The 15505-nt window shown below is 49.8% G+C and overlaps 1 protein-coding gene across 3 annotated transcripts in view; it reads left to right on the top strand.

The window, feature by feature from the left end:
- The window catches only part of LGR6 (leucine rich repeat containing G protein-coupled receptor 6), a 129018-nt gene that overhangs the window by 69635 nt on the left and 43878 nt on the right, over nucleotides 1-15505 (top strand). For all 3 annotated transcript variants that reach the window (XM_054462093.2, XM_054462121.2, XM_054462130.2), the window contains one exon: nucleotides 12215-12430. In XM_054462093.2, coding sequence (XP_054318068.1) covers nucleotides 12215-12430 — 216 coding nt within the window. The remainder of the gene's footprint in view (nucleotides 1-12214; nucleotides 12431-15505) is intronic.

Below are 15505 nucleotides of genomic sequence, written 5' to 3'. Positions count from 1 at the left end.
GGTATAACCTCTCCAGTTCTCATACTGGTCACAGAGAGCCTGGGAGCTCTTGGGAATGAGAGAGAAAATAGATTGTGGGAAGGACTGGAACTCTGTGGGAAGCCAGGGTTGATATGGACTTTTTCCATTTCTTCTCTCCCTTCTCCTATGGTACTTTTAGAAGTGTTGATATGTGCCTGGGTTTTCCCTGGTGCCTATTACTACAAAGTCTGCTAGGACAGCTTTTAAGTATCTTTAAAACTCTGGGATGTCACTTCTATTCCCTAAGCCTCTGACATCACTGCCCCCTTTCTGGAGAGGCAAGTCGGGAAGATCTCCATCGGCCTCTTCCTCCACCAACCACAGCCACCCTTTGCCAGGGCAGGCAGCCAGGCCTCAAGCAACCACAGGACCCAGCTCCCAAGCACATCTCAGACAGCCCATGAAGATCCCCAGAAACCAGCCTGATGTCTGCAATTCAATGGCTGGAGGCTGGGGGATGGATGAGATGGCTTTTTGTAGTTCCCACCCCAGGATTCCGGGATTGTCACCCACAAAGCTGGCCTTCTGCCCAGATCTGTAGGTCTGTGTCTTTGGGGGAAGCTCATAAAGGCTACACACGGAGGCACTTCCCTGTCTCCCTCCTGGAGGGTGGGTAATTATTTTTATATATTGCTGCTGAATAAAATACAAGGAATAGCTTGGAGGAATGCTCAGGTATCATCCTTTGATGTATACAAAGGAAGCACTTTCTCTGCCCCGCCGGGGTTCTTGCACACCCATCAATTCTCCTGACAGATGGAAGGAAAGGGGAGTTGAGGCATTAGCATAGCCTGGAGAACCAGTTGGAATTGCCTTTGTTTTAATATCCCACCTTTGATCTATTGAGAGGCTGACAGTGAGGGGAAGGATCTTATTAGATGGCATAAATCAGAGCTGATGAAATCACTTTCCTCCAACAAACTTTTCCCCTGGGTGAGGAAACAGAGAAAAGTGCTGCTCTAGCTCCCACCTCCCCTCTCTCCTCAATTGTAAGTGGGCATGGAAAGGTTAATTCGAGGCTCCATCCACCATCGCCCCCACCCCACCTCTGCAGGGAAATGGAGTTGTCACTCCAGCTTCTGGTGGCTCAGTTGACGTCCTCTGCTCCCCGTGCTCTCTGTCACCATGGGACTGTCCCACCAGGAGTGCTCAGGCTCCGACTCCCCAGAGTTGTCACTTTTGGACTCTTGAGGGCTTGTGTGCTCCGTGAGGGCCTGGTGATGGGTTCCAGATGGGGAGAGGCACTGCTGGGATGCAAAGGATGAGCCCCAAGTGTTGGATGCTGCCAAGGAATGGTTCTCAGAGACCAGGGTCTTCATAGTTCCTCAACCAGTGACCGGGGAAGTGTCTCTGGGGGCCCCCCATGGCACTGTGTGTGGGGGTGAGCAGGAATCGATGAACACCTTCTTCTCCCAAGAGAACAAGGGCGGGAGAGAGGTGAACACTGAACTCAAAGAACACTGGACTCAAAACCAGTGCCTTCTCTGGCTTTGCCATCTCTTTACTCTGTGACCTTGGACAAATCACTTGGTCCCTCAGAGTCCCCTCTCCTCCCTGGTTAAGTGGGGTCCCTGTCAGCCCTCACTTCCACTGCTGTGGTCTCCCCAGCAAGCAATCCTCTGAACAATGCTGGAAGTGCCCATAACTGGATCGATAAAAACACAGACTGAATATCCATGCTGGGCAAGTTTCAGGGAAAGAGGGGACACAGCCCGTGTTTTCAGGGGTCTTCCCATGTAATGGGGGAGAAAAGCGACCAAAGTGGGCACTTGGGTAAAGTTATTCAAAGCTCTGAGGTTGGCCTTTTACTGTCTCCCACCTCTATCGACCATCTTTCCCAGCTCCTCATCTCTCTGGTCCAAAGCTCCCTGTGTTCCAAGTCTGTGTCTCATTTCTAGAAGCTTCTCTCAAAAAGCTGTTCTCCACTAAAAGGCTACCTAATAATACTTTCCAGATTAAAAAAAAAAAAAGAATAACAAGCAGCTTCTACACTCTAAAAAAAGAATATTATCTGAATGGTAGAATTTGGTCATCTTGAGATGCCTGGGGGTGGGGGAGTGGGGGTTGGCTACTCTGTGCCTCTGCACAACACCACGTGCTTGTAAGTTGCCCTGCTTGGGGACACAGGGACATAGCACAGAAGAATTTGTCCAAAGAGTGTATAGATTCTTGGACGGACAGAGCCACAGGGACTCATGAAGTGAACCCCTCCTTGAGCAGGTGAAGACACTGATCCTGGAGAGAGGAAAGGGACTCGTCTGAAGTCATAGCGCCCTGTGTATCAGCAGGAACAAGACCTTTGCCAGCCTTCATGCCCCCACCCCCACCCCACCAGAGTGGTGTTTCTCAACCCAGACTTCCCAATGCCTACAATTTAAAGTTCAGATCCATAAAGCCTCCAGGGACCCACACGTTCTTTTCCCTACTACCTTTCGCATCTGACCCAAGCCCTCACTCCCTGCTTCACCCAGGACGCTCTGCTCAGCACAGATGAGTTGTTCTCCTCTCCCATGTTGTTCTTTGGTCAGTACCTCTGCACACACCCTTCTTTGCCAGAAATGCTCATTACCCTCATCCACTTGGTGAAAATTCAGTTATTCCTCAAGACTCACATGAATGTCCCCTCTTTACTCCTTCTAGGAAGTTTGTCCTACCTCCGTGGCTGAAGGTTCCACACCCTTCAATTCGTTCCCTCAACTCTTGGTGCACACCATTTTCAGACACAGACTCTCTTTTCCTCTCTCTCTAACGCACATGCGCACACACGCACACACACACACACACAATCACAATTGGTTATTTGTTAATCTTCATTGCTAGACTATGAGTTCCTTGAGGGCAGGAACCAAATTCATTCATCTCTGTATCCTTCATGTCTTGTGTGGAACGCCTGGCTAATTTCTTAGAACTGTGCCATCCAGTATGGCATGTGTCAGTTAAAACAAAATAAAATTTAAAATGCGGTTCCTCAGTCATCCTGGCCACACTTCAAGGGCTCAGTGGCCACAGGACAGATAATGAATATGTCTCTGCAGAAAGCTCTATTGAACAGTGTTGTCTTAGAGGATACCAGAGGCATACAACACCCAAGATGGAGGGATGATGGATCTGGGGAGTCCTTAGCTTCCCAGATTATATGTAGGTCAATGCCTGGCACCTGCTTGAAGGGGAGCTTCCTGTAACTGGGTCTGGAGTCCAGTCATATGGGTTCTGGGCTTGGTGACTACTTCTAGTGCAGACACAGTTTAGTCCCTTTGGCTACAGCCCCAGTTTTCAGCCCCCTAAGGGCCTCGGCTAGGACTGTACTCTTTAACTGAGAAGGTTTCTTTTCATTAAATGGGACAGGCCTTTCTGATGTTCAAATCTTGATAAGGAGAAGCCTTATCAATAAGCCTGAATTGAGTGGTAGCTTTAGAGTCAGACCAATGGCTTCATTCCTCTGAGCCTCCTTTTCTGCATAAAAGATGGGAAGCATAAGGTTCCTACTCCACAGGGCTAGCATGAAGATTAAATATGATAATATATGTAAATGCTGAGCACACCTGGCAATTAGCTCCTTCTCAATATAAAAGCTAAGGTTTTTATATTGTTTTATCAAATAGTAAAGTATATAGTCTAAGAGCTTTTCTGGAAACAGACTATATGTTATTAAAGTTTGAACCCTAGAACTGAGCACAAGGCTGGCATAATAGTAAGCACTCAATGAATGTTTATTGTATTTAATCCAATCCTATTGAATTGAAGACAAAGGGAATGATACCATCTGTAATGAGAGGCATTTCAGGCAGTCTGACAGGTAGTGAGGGAGGGATGTGGGGGCAGTAGGGTGTTATGGAAGCCCTCATGAGACCATAAAGGGCCTTCACAGAATGCAGGCTGTGTTCTCCAGGAGAGGGGCTGGGAGGGGTGTCAGTCCGTGGGAAGGCAGAGGCTCATGAGCACCCACGCCTGAGTTGGTGGAGTCTGTGGGTACAGATTCTGTGTGTTCCCCAGTCAAGCAAGCCCTCCTGCCAAGCAGGGCCAGGACATGCCATGGGCAGGGGACCCCACAACCCCATTGGAGCCCCGTGGCCCTCCGTGCAGAGGCTGGCACCTGGCACTGGCGGCTGGTGCTGGTGTGGGAGGCTGGGCCCTGCTGCCTATGGAAGGCCCAAGGGCATCTCCTCACTGCTCGGCAGGTGCCAGCCTGCTCCCTGCTGGAATCCTTGCCTTCCCTGGCAGGCTCTCGGTCAGGGCTGTTGGTCCCTCCAGGCAATCAACGGCTCCCACGTGGAATATTTTCCCCACAGAATAACCATATCCATAGTGGCAGCTTTTTTTTTTTTTTTTTTTTAACTTTCAATATCCTGCCCCTTCCACCCTCCATTCTCTACTCCTACCAGAGACTGAGATGTCCCCCTCCCCACCCACATCTTTTCTCTATTCTCTCCCTTCTTGTGTTCAACTGAAAGTCAGCTATGTAGCCAAGTAGGGGTGGGGGGTTCAGAGATGAAAACCAGCCCTGGGGTTGGCCAGGGGCAAACAATCAGTAATCCTGTGTCAAATGAACTGTCTTTGTCCTCAGGGTATCTCACCTCCCAGCCTCTTTCTTCCTCTCAAACGCAGAGTTAGGAAATGAGAACAGGAGAAGGCCTAACCCACAGCTTTTGAGGATTTTTTAGTTTGGGAGCAGAGCCGACCTCATGGGCCTGCGACCTGTGTGGTTGCCAGGGCCCTGATAGCAGAAGGGGCCTGCACCTGGTTTAGTGCTCTATTGCCATCTTGAAGTTTTTTGTTTGTTTGTTTTGGAAATAGGATCTCGCTTTGTTGCCCAGGCTGGAGTGAAGTGGCGTGAACACAGCTCACTGCAGCCTCGACTTCTGGGATCAAACGATCCTCCTGCACAGCCTCCTGAGTAGCTGGGACTACTGGAGCGTGCCACCATGCCTGGTTAACTTTTAAATTTTTTTCTAGAGAGGGTGTCTTGCTATTTTGTCCAGGCTGGTCTCAAACTCCTGAGCTCAAGCAATCCTTCTGCCTGGGCCTCCCAAAGTGCTGGGATTACAGACATGAGTCACTGTGCCCAGCTGAGATTATTAGTAATTTTAGAACACAGGCTTTTCATTCTCATTATGTAGCCACTCCTATTCGGGATGGTCTTAGTGATGGGCAGCTTCAAGGAGAGAGGGAGGCAGCCAGGCTGGTATGGGAGTTTGGGCAGAGAAGCCCACTAAATTCAGCAACCTGAGTTTGTAAGTCGCTGGAAGAAAGCTGGCTAGGGGCTCCCCTTCTCTGAGCTTTCAGCATCTGAAACAGAACCTTGGCCCTCCTTTCCCAGTCTGCAAAACCCTGATAGGCTGAGGAGGAAAAGGGATACTTCAGGTACTAGGACTGGCTGGAGATACTTTCTTAGGATGAGACCATGTCATGGAAGAGACCCTGGAGGCATCATCTTCCTCTTCTTGGATGAGAAGTGGAATTCTTCTCTGGATGTGCCCCAGCCCTGTGGAGCCTACTTCATTCAGGCCCACCTTTCCTCATGAATTCTGGGTTTCAGTCTCTCTCTGCTCCTAAAGCCCTCTGTCCTACAATTGCCATGTCTTCTCATGTAATGTGGCTCAGAGCTAGGGAGGGGACCCAAGTCGTGGCTGACCTGAATGGCACAGAAGAGGAGGACACCTGCCATCTTTCCCTTGCTTTCCACTTCGTCTCCCTTAGGGCACACTGACCTTTGAATTTAAAGTCAGCCTGCACTCAGGGAGCAGGTACTGTGGCAAAGCCCTGAGCATGGAGCTTTGCATGAGTGCTTGCTTTTAAATGAATATTTGATGACATCCATGGGTCAGCTAGAGGCCCACTCAGACCCCTGAATCTGTCCCCTTTATCTTGTATTTGACTAAGATCTGGTAGGATATAAGATGGATTAGAGAAAAAGTCCCAGAAAGGGTCCACTAGATTGATTTACTCCTCTGTGGGCTGTAAGGGCCCCTGGTTTCCAAATAGAGATATGCTTCTTGCATATCCATATCTTACACAGAGAGGTGTGAGTCTCTCTGTCATTCCTTCGCTTTTGGGGAACCAGACTAGTAGAGTGAATAGAAGCTCTGATTTTTTTTGTTTTGTTTTTGTTTCGTTCTTGTTTTTGTTTTTTTTTTTTTTGAGACAGAGTTTTGCTCTTGTTGCCCAGGCTGGAGTGCAATGGCACGATCTTGGCTCACTGCAACCTCCGCAACCAGGGTTCAAGTGATTCTCCTACTGCAGCCTCCCAAGTAGCTGGGATTATAGGCGTGTGCCACCATGCCCGTCTAATTTTGTATTTTTAGTAGAGATGGGGTTTCCCCATGTTGGTCACGATGGTCTTGAACTCCCTAACTCAGGTGATCTGCCCACCTCAGCCTCCCAAAGTGCTGGGATTACAGGCGTGAGCAACCACACCCTGCAAAGCTCTGAGTTTGAGTCCCAGCCCTACCACTGCCTTTGGGCATTTCTCTTTATCTCTCTGGGCTTCAGGCTCCTCATATGAGACAAGTGAGGCTGGAAGGCTCCTTCAGGCTCTGATACAGTGATTCTTGATGTGCACTATTGTCCTGGGTCGCTGTCAGTGGGTCACTTCTTGCTGTCTAACCTAAAGCTCTTCTGCTACGCTTGCTCCCTGTTAGGTCCTCATCTCATTTCAGTCAATTCAGACCAGGACCCTATGTCCCCATCTCCCTGGGATGTCCTATGACCTGGCAACTTTCACACCACATGCCCCTTGGGACTTGAAGGGAAGGGTCCCCTTCCTTCCCTCCCTGCTTCGGCCCCAGCCCTTAGCTGGGGGAGTATGAGAAGCAGTTTGGCCCTCGACAGGTTAAGCTGTTTCCCCAGAGCCTAAGCAAGCCCGAACTGGCCTGTGAGTTCCCTGCTAATCTGCCCCATTACTGCAGGTAAGAATTATAATCAGAAATCACTTGAGGGGCCCAGGTCCACGTGGGAGAACGAGAGGCGCTGCTGGGGGTTGTTGATTCTGTTCCAGAGCTTAATTGGTATAATTCCTCTCTTCAGCCTGCCAAGCCAGAGTCCATCAGGATTGGCTCTCCCACCCTCTACGGGGAGCTGCTTAAAAAGATCTTTTAGTCCCAAGTGGAGGATTCTGCTGGCCGCTCAGAGACTCCTTCAGCAATCCAGTACCCCTCTCCTGGCTGCCAGATGGCAGGGGAGCCTAGGACCCACCTACCCTAGAGGACTAGAGATCCCAGGGGATCTGAACCCTGAGTCGAAAGGGTGGGAGAATTCTCCAGAGAGCACCTTATCCTCCCGGGAGCTGGGTGGGGAGATAGTAAGAGGGGTTGCTCTATAGCCAGGTGTCGACCCTTAGGTGTCCCCAAGAGTCAGAGGTTCCTGGAGGCAGGGAGTGGGTGTCCAACAAGAAAAGACAGGGGAGGTTGGGCGCGGTGGCTCACACCTGTAATCCCAGCACTTTGGGAGGCTGAGGCAGGTGGATCACCTGAGGTCAGGAGTTCGAGACCAGCCTGGCCAACATGGTGAAACCCCGTCTCTACGAAAATACAAAAAATTAGCCGGGCGTGGTGGCGGGTGCCTGCAATCCCAGCTACTCGAGAGGCTGAGGGAGAAGAATCGCTTGAACTCGGGAGGCAGAGGTTTCAGTGAGCTGGGATTGCACCATGGCACTCCAGCCTGGGCAATAAGAGTGAAACTCTGTCTCAAAAAAAAAAAAAAAAAAAAAAAAAAAAAAAAAAAAAGAGAGAGAGGGGAGAGAGGAGAAAGTTTAATAGAAGCCAATACTGCGCCTGTCTCCTGCTGCCTCCTCCACTCCCCTCTGTGCTTCGTGGAGTCTCCCTCTAAGGGGGTGTTTGTCCTCACTGTCTCTGGGGTGGGCAGGTCATCAAACCATACAGCCGAGGAAAGCAACACAAAAGGTTAAAGGAGGGGATTTGTGGCTAAATCTGTGTGATAGCGAAGCCCACACCTTCCACATCACAGGAGCCCCCTGGGTCAGAGCTGCCAGATAAAATACAAATGTTGCATGGGACTTATTCAAACTTATACTTGCTTATCTGAAATTCAGATTTAACTGGGCATTGTCCCAAATATTACACGGGACATATTTATGCTAAAATTATTATTTATCTGAAATTCAAATTTAAATGGGCAGCATGTTGTTTTATTTGCTATATCTGGCAGCGCTACCCTGGGTCCATGCCCCACCCCCAAGCCCACCTGGCCTGAGTGTAAACGTCCTGTCTCTCTGCTCATCCCAAACACAAACACAGGCCTGGCCAATTTCTTCCATGTGCTCATTCCACCTTCTTCATTTGCCAGTTTGCTTCCTTTTCTCTTTTGGTGTGTCCCAGTTCCCAAGTACCAGGAGCAGGGCAGCAAACACCTCCCCTCTCCAGCCCTCAGCTGCTCTACCATGCCACTTTAGGATATCTTGAGCCAGGACAGAAGATAGATTCTCTCTGACAGAGCGGAAAGAGGCCTGGAGGCTCAGCCCATCCAGCCCTTCCCTAAGAGGCTGAGAAAGTAAGGCCCTGTTTTAAGCCAGTGCCGTGCTTGGCCCAGCCTGGCAAAAGGGCCCTTCCCAAGCTCTCCTGCCTATGGGTTACACAAAATACAAGAGTTGGACTAACCAGGACTGTAGGTAACATGTGTGAGCGTGCGCATGCATGTGGCCAGCAAACGTGTGTACTCACACATATGCACATGCATAGCAAAGGCCACTTCCAAGTGTCCCCTGAGCTCACAGAATAAGTTTTCCCCTTGCCCTGCCCTGACCCACTTACTGCCTGCCTCCTAGCACCTCCTTACGGTACATGGCCATCTTCTCAGCTCAGCTACAATCTCTGCCCTGGTGTCCCACCTGGGCAGGACACCTAGGTGAACAGGTGAGCAGGTTCTTACCTCCCATCATGCACCTCAGTGCCAACACCACACAATGGTGAGGCACATGAATTTTGATGTTAGACAACTTGGGTTCAGATTTAAGCCCTGCAGCTTACTAGCTGTGGGGCCTTGGGGGGCTTAATCTCTCTGTAAAATGGGGCTAATCAGAGCTACCTCAATGGCATTTTTGAGAAGATACAGGACACGGTACCTGGTATTGTATACCTGACATATGACAAGGACTCAATAAATGGAGACAGTGATTATTATTGGTGTCATGGTTGTCACTGTAGGGATGTTCTCTGCCCTGAGCTTCAGAGAAAGAGGTACTGCCCCCCTTAGGGAGTAAGGCTTCCTGGGTCTGTTAATTTACCCATTAGGGAGGCAGTAGCAGAGAGCAAGGCCCAGATCTTTGAGATGTGCCAGGCCCCTCCCTGGCCCCACATCCAGTGGGTTGCTGGGCCTTATCAATGTGACCTCTTTTTTTTTTTTTTTTTGAGATGGAGTTTCGCTCTTGTCGCCCAGGCTGGAGTGCAATGGTGTGATCTCGGCTCACCACAACCTCCGCCTCCCAGGTTCAAGCAATTCTTCTGCCTCAGCCTCCCGAGTAGCTGGGATTACAGGCATGTGCAACCATGCCCGGCTAATTTTGTATTTTTAGTAGAGACGGGGTTTCTCTATGTTGGTCAGGCTGGTCTCAAACTCCGACCTCAGGTGATCCATCCACCTCAGCCTCCCAAAATGCTGGGATTACAGGCGTGAGCTACCTTGCCCGGCCATCAATTTGACCTCTTAAGGATATCCAAAATCTCTGTTCCCTTCCCCCATCCACACTGGACCTGCATTCTCTTCCCTCAAGGCCCTCATTCATGACACCCCTTTCCATCTCTCCTTGTTGAAATCCTATCCTACCTTAAGAAGGCCGTCTTAAGTGTGACTTCTTCCGTGTGGTCCTAAGCAGGACTCAGGGCTTAGGTATCTGTCTGTGGTCTCTGGAAAATCTGGGACTAAGATGCTGCTCCCATGGAAAGGGCCTTCCTAGGGTCAGGAGGAGAGTCTGGGCATCTGCTGGGTGGGCATCTGCAGACGGGGGAAAGCAGGAGGTGAGAGCTCTCACCACAATAGAATGGGGTGTCAAAGCAGGAGAGCCAGGATCCCCGACCATCCCTGGTAAGGGGGGCTGTCCAGGTCTCCTCTAGCTTACTGGTGTGCTTGGGCAGGCCATCAGTTTTAGGCTTGGAAGCAGAGGATTCAGAGGGCATTTATTCACTCATTTATTTATTGCCCATTTATTTAAAAACATGGAGTACCATCTGCAAACTAGGCATTGCGCTGGGTGCTGCGAGTTCACAGCTGAATGTAGTGCCTGCTATGGTCATATATGCAGGAGGTTGAGGTAGAGCCCTCATCTCCTGGAGTAATTGATGATCAAATCTAAGAACGAGGGCTCCCAGGACCAGCTGAGCACTAACCACAGCAGGAAATGGCTTTCTACATCCTCATTCAGTCTTCCTCTCTTCTCCAGCAATCCAAGGTCATTAGACTGGGGCATCAGATCTGGAAAACCTAGCTCAGTGCTTTAAAAACATTAATGTGCTGATGAATCAATGAATCAATCACCTGGGAGTCAGGTTAAAATCCAGGTTCTGGTTTAGTAAGTCTGGGGTGGGGCCTAAGATTCTGCATTTCTAACAAGCTTCCAGGTGATGCTGGGGCTGATGGTCCATGGGAGTCCACATTTACACGAAGCTCCCCAGGGTGGTTCAGCCACAGACCATCAAGGGTGTGACGGCTACCACTGGAGAACCATGTCCAAGGTGACAGGCCTTGCCAGCAGAGGGCACTCACTGAAGGGCTTTTGGTCCCATCATGTCAGGTTTGATGTGGGTGGGAAGTCTTTCCTAACTACAGCTTTTGAAGAGTGTCCTGGTGAATGCGCTTTCATACCCAAGACTGCAGTGTTGGCCCATCCACCCATGGCCCCCTTGCTGGTGAGCTAGGGAGTGCTTCCCAGTGGTGCTTGAGGTCTTCACAGAGACAGCACTGATGAGATGCTTAGGGAAAAGACAGAAGCACTGCTGGACCTTCTACAAGGGGGCTTCTGCTGTTGGGATGAAAGAATATCACCCCATCCCATCCTACTGATCACATCACTTCTCCTTTGGGTTCAGGATTATGGGGCCGTAGGGCCTTTGTGGATAAGGCTGGGGTTTCCATGGCTTAAATGCCATATGGCTATGTGGGAGGACCATGGCTCAGGGCTAAGCCTCGCTTCAAGATAGGAAAGTCCAGCAATAGATCCATGGTACAGGTCAGTTTGTCTGGTCCCTGTGAGACCATTTGCTTAGGGCAATAGGGGTTCAGCCCGAGTCCCAACCTGGGGCTCAGAGACAGTAGCATGTTGATAAAGGCTATCATGGCCTGGGCATGTGTAAAAAGCTAAGGTTGAAAAATCTCCTTGTTTTGCTGGGCTGCTAAGATCTTCTAGGGCTCCCATCAGTAATCCTCATATCACCCTAGAATCTCTGGTTATGCACAAACAGAATCACCCACCATCTGTTCACCTGTTCTGAGAGGCAGCTAATCAAGAACTTCAACTGTGGCATGCAGGGGCCTCCCAGAGGTCATCAACTGAGCAAGAAGCCCCAGGACTTTAGCAGGAGCCCCTTGGCCCCTGGGCCCTTGAGGGGACAAGGAACAGGTGGTGCTAGGGATGGGTTACAGGGAAGAGCTTACACTTTTGGGGAGGCATTTTTCTTTGGTTCAGTTCAGAGGGAGGACATTTCCCTCTGCCAATGCTGAGAACATCTCCATTATATGGTCTTGGACTATCATAGAACGGTTAGGAAGGTCGAGGTCACACTCAGAGAGCAAGGGTAATATGGCATAGATTTGGAAGCCCGGGAGTATGGATGTGAAAGGAAATACTGGCTATCCACAGACAGGCTATGGGTTCAGCCTTGGGTCTGAGAGGAAGAGGTGGGGTCATTCATAGAAATATGGCGTAGAGGATCAAGAAAGATCAAGAACTATGGGTTGGTGGGAGGTAGAGGTTGCAGTGAGCCAAGATCGTGCCACTGCACTCCAGCCTGGGCAACAGAGCGAGACTCTGTCTCCCAACAACAACAACAAAAGAACTATGGGTTGGAATGGAGCCAAATATGGGAACTCGAAGAGGCGGGATACAGGATACATGGTGGCCAAGTCACAACTTTAGTCCCAGGGAACCTCAAAGGCCCTTTTGAGGTCCTGGCTGGCCCAGTCTAGCCCCAAAGCTTGGTCTGCATCTTGCCCTGGATTGACCCCTCTCCATCCTCTCTTCCACCAGGCGCCTAGATGCCAACCTCATCTCCCTGGTCCCGGAGAGGAGCTTTGAGGGGCTGTCCTCCCTCCGCCACCTGTGGCTGGATGACAATGCACTCACGGAGATCCCTGTCAGGGCCCTCAACAACCTCCCTGCCCTGCAGGCCATGACCCTGGCTCTCAACCGCATCAGCCACATCCCCGACTACGCCTTCCAGAATCTCACCAGCCTTGTGGTGCTGTGAGTGCTGCTCTATTCCCCATCCCCAGTGGGGTCCTGCTGGGGGCTGGGGGCTGCATGTTTACTTGAGTTGGATTGGAGCCTGACTAGCTTTGCTCTTCTTTGCATGTTGCTAAACCTTCTGGCCTCCCTTTGGAACAGCATGAGGATGACCATTCCCTGTTGATCCCATAGGGTTATCATGAGGTCGAATGACATGAGAGCTTGAAAAGTGCTCTGAGAGTCACTAAAGGGCCAGGGTACTATAATCAGAAAATAGGAATTAAGCTATTATTTTCTTGCCATGAACATGTAATAACTATACCTTGATAATTGGAATATAAATCAAGAATTTCTTAAGTAATTTCTACCATATTTGACAATTAGATGATGCAGTCATATGCTTTGGCACAGGGATGGGATAAATTCATCTCATTTCCCAGGCCTTAAGAAGCAGAGAAAAGCCATCACTTATAATTAGACAGCAAAGCCCCATCACTGTAATTACCTGGGAGATAGCATCCCTGGCAGGAATTGGGGACTGAGGTTAACTCTGCCTTCCCAGTGGGAACTTTAGAGGGCAAATTAGCTCCCAGCTAATTGCTATGAATGATTGGTAAGTTCATAGGGTAATTACTAAAAGGGCTTGGAGGTCATGTATAATTGCTTTGGGTTACACACTAATTGCTGCAGGAACATGGCTTAGGAACATGCATGTTAGTGACTCTACTGAATGGTAACATTGCCCCCACGCCCCCCACTTTTGAAGATCTGGCGTGATTTTCTAAGCCAGGGAATGGATCATACCTAGTTCCATTTGAGAGATGAACAGGCAGGCACCAATTTGTTTGTCTAATTCTCTGTCCTGGGAAGCTGGAGAACCAAGGTGAATATCCTTGTGGACTATATTCTTCTGTCAGGGTGCCATACCCTCCCTTCTTCTGGGAGTCACGGGGTGGGGGGGTATTTATAGAGGGTAAACAGAACAAGGTGATTGGTTCTAACTTTGGTGACATCCCCGTGACATTGTGAGGGGGTGGGGTCAGGCCTCTGTAAGGGATAAGATTACTGGAGAAATAAGAACTTCATGGTTGGCCCCAGGTGGATGAGAAGGAGCAGGCATTTATTGAGCCCCCATGTGGTGTACTATGAGATATAGCCACTGCCCTTGAGGGGCTTTCAGTCCAATTGAAAGAGCAGAATAAATGTGGGAAAAAAATAACAAATGATGTAGTGAAACTTATGCTAACACAGCCAGATGATAAATTCAGACTCATAGCAGCATAGGTATGGTGGGAAGGCTGAGGTGGAGGGGAGGGAGGCTTTCTGGGGGAGGTGGGGTGGGACCTGGGCCTGGAAAGATGGTGAAATGAAGAGAATGAGGACATTCCAAGCAGATAGCAATAAAGACATGGAGGGGAGAGTAAGCGTGTTTGGCTGCCAGTGACCAGGCTAGTGTGGCTGGAGCAGAGGGTCCCCATGCAGAGCTCAGGAGAAGAAACTGGAAAGGTGCATGTCGGGACTTTCAACGTCAGAACAGAGAGCTTGGCTTCTCTCTGCCCGTGTGGGAGGGAAGCTTGAAGGTTTTCAGGCAAGGGTTAAAAGGGAGTATTTTAGGAAGATTAATTTGAAGGCTGGATTGGAACCGAGGCAGACTGGAGACAGGAAGGTCAGTTCAGAGGTTCTTGGTATCAATCAAAGTCCAGTAGTTTAAGGAGGTGGCAGAGGGATGGAAGGGAAGACATGACTGTGAGGGCTGTTTTGAAGGAAGAATTGACCTGATGGAGAGATTTTCAGAGGGTAGAAGACCAAGAAGAAGGGGAGTCATGGGTGACTCCAAGGTTTGGGTGGGAGCCAAGGAATTGGCCTATAAGTCAGGCCTGTTATAGATCTAGGAGAGATTGAGGGGGAGGCCCACTGAGGACAAGGAGGGACAAGGGACTAAGGAAAGAAAACCTACTGGTGCGGGAGCAAAGCTGATAGAGAAAAACTGGTCCCGTTGCATGGGGAGAGGCTAGAAACATTACCCGTTCGTCCTTCACCTGCCTCCAACTCGTGGGATGGAGGAGAGAGACTTCTAGCAGGAGGTGAACTGTGAAGTGGACAGGAGGCTGGGGAATGCTGTCCAGGGACTACAGGATGAGCTGTAGCAAGGCCCAGGAGGAAGGTTGTAAGGAAGACTGGATATGATGGGAAGCAAGAAAGATATTTGGTTAAAATCAAGGGTTGTACAGGGGCCTGGCTGGAGGTGTGAGCAGGCAAGCAGGGTGGAGGAGAAGGGGCTTCTCTTCAACCCCAACCCTGAGCTTTCATCATCCGGGCTGCTCTGCCACATGTGGAATCTCCCTCACCACTGCTCTGGCACCAACAGGACCCCTAGGTAGCACGTGGTTGGACAGCAGTGGTGTCATGTGTGTAATCTTGTCTCTTTATCTGGACTATAAACCTCAACACCTCCCCCAGACTGGACCATTTGGGGTGCCCAAGACACCAGGGTTGAATGAATGGTTTAGGGGAGGGAGTTGGAGGCCTGGAGCTGGATGTTTAGCTGAGATGGTCTGGACCTGAGATACTGGGGGAGGCAGAAGAGGGTGGAAAATGGAGACGGGAGTTCAGCAGCAGGTAAGAAGAATGATAGAGTTTGATGACAATTGGTTTATAGGTGTGAAGGAAATGGGAAAAATTAAAACTCCTCAGTAAGGGGAGATCACTCCCAGAAGGCGGTGTTTTCCCCTTTGGATCAGAAGCTCCCTGGGGGCAGGAGTCTGTCTCCTGAAACGGAACCTCATGGAGCAGGTGGGTAAGGACGGGGAAGACAGACAGAAGCTTTAAATCCCCAGGCTCGCAGGAGTCCCGTCCTTACCCATTTATGTTGGGTGAGGCCTGCCCATTGCCTTTGTATTTGAACAGCATCTTGGAGGCCAGCCTGATTTTCTTCCCCTTGTCAGTGATTTCCTTCTTCTGCCTGAAGATGTTTTTAAATTCTTGAATTTAATAGTTTAACTAGGATATGTCACAGTATGGAATAGTCAGCATCTAATTATCCTGGAACAATGTATGCTTTTGAGCTGCAGATTCCATTCTTTCATCATCTTA

Source organism: Pongo pygmaeus, chromosome 1 (assembly GCF_028885625.2).
Source record: "Pongo pygmaeus isolate AG05252 chromosome 1, NHGRI_mPonPyg2-v2.0_pri, whole genome shotgun sequence".
Lineage (NCBI taxonomy): Eukaryota > Metazoa > Chordata > Mammalia > Primates > Hominidae > Pongo > Pongo pygmaeus.
This window is presented reverse-complemented; position numbering and strand designations above follow the sequence as displayed.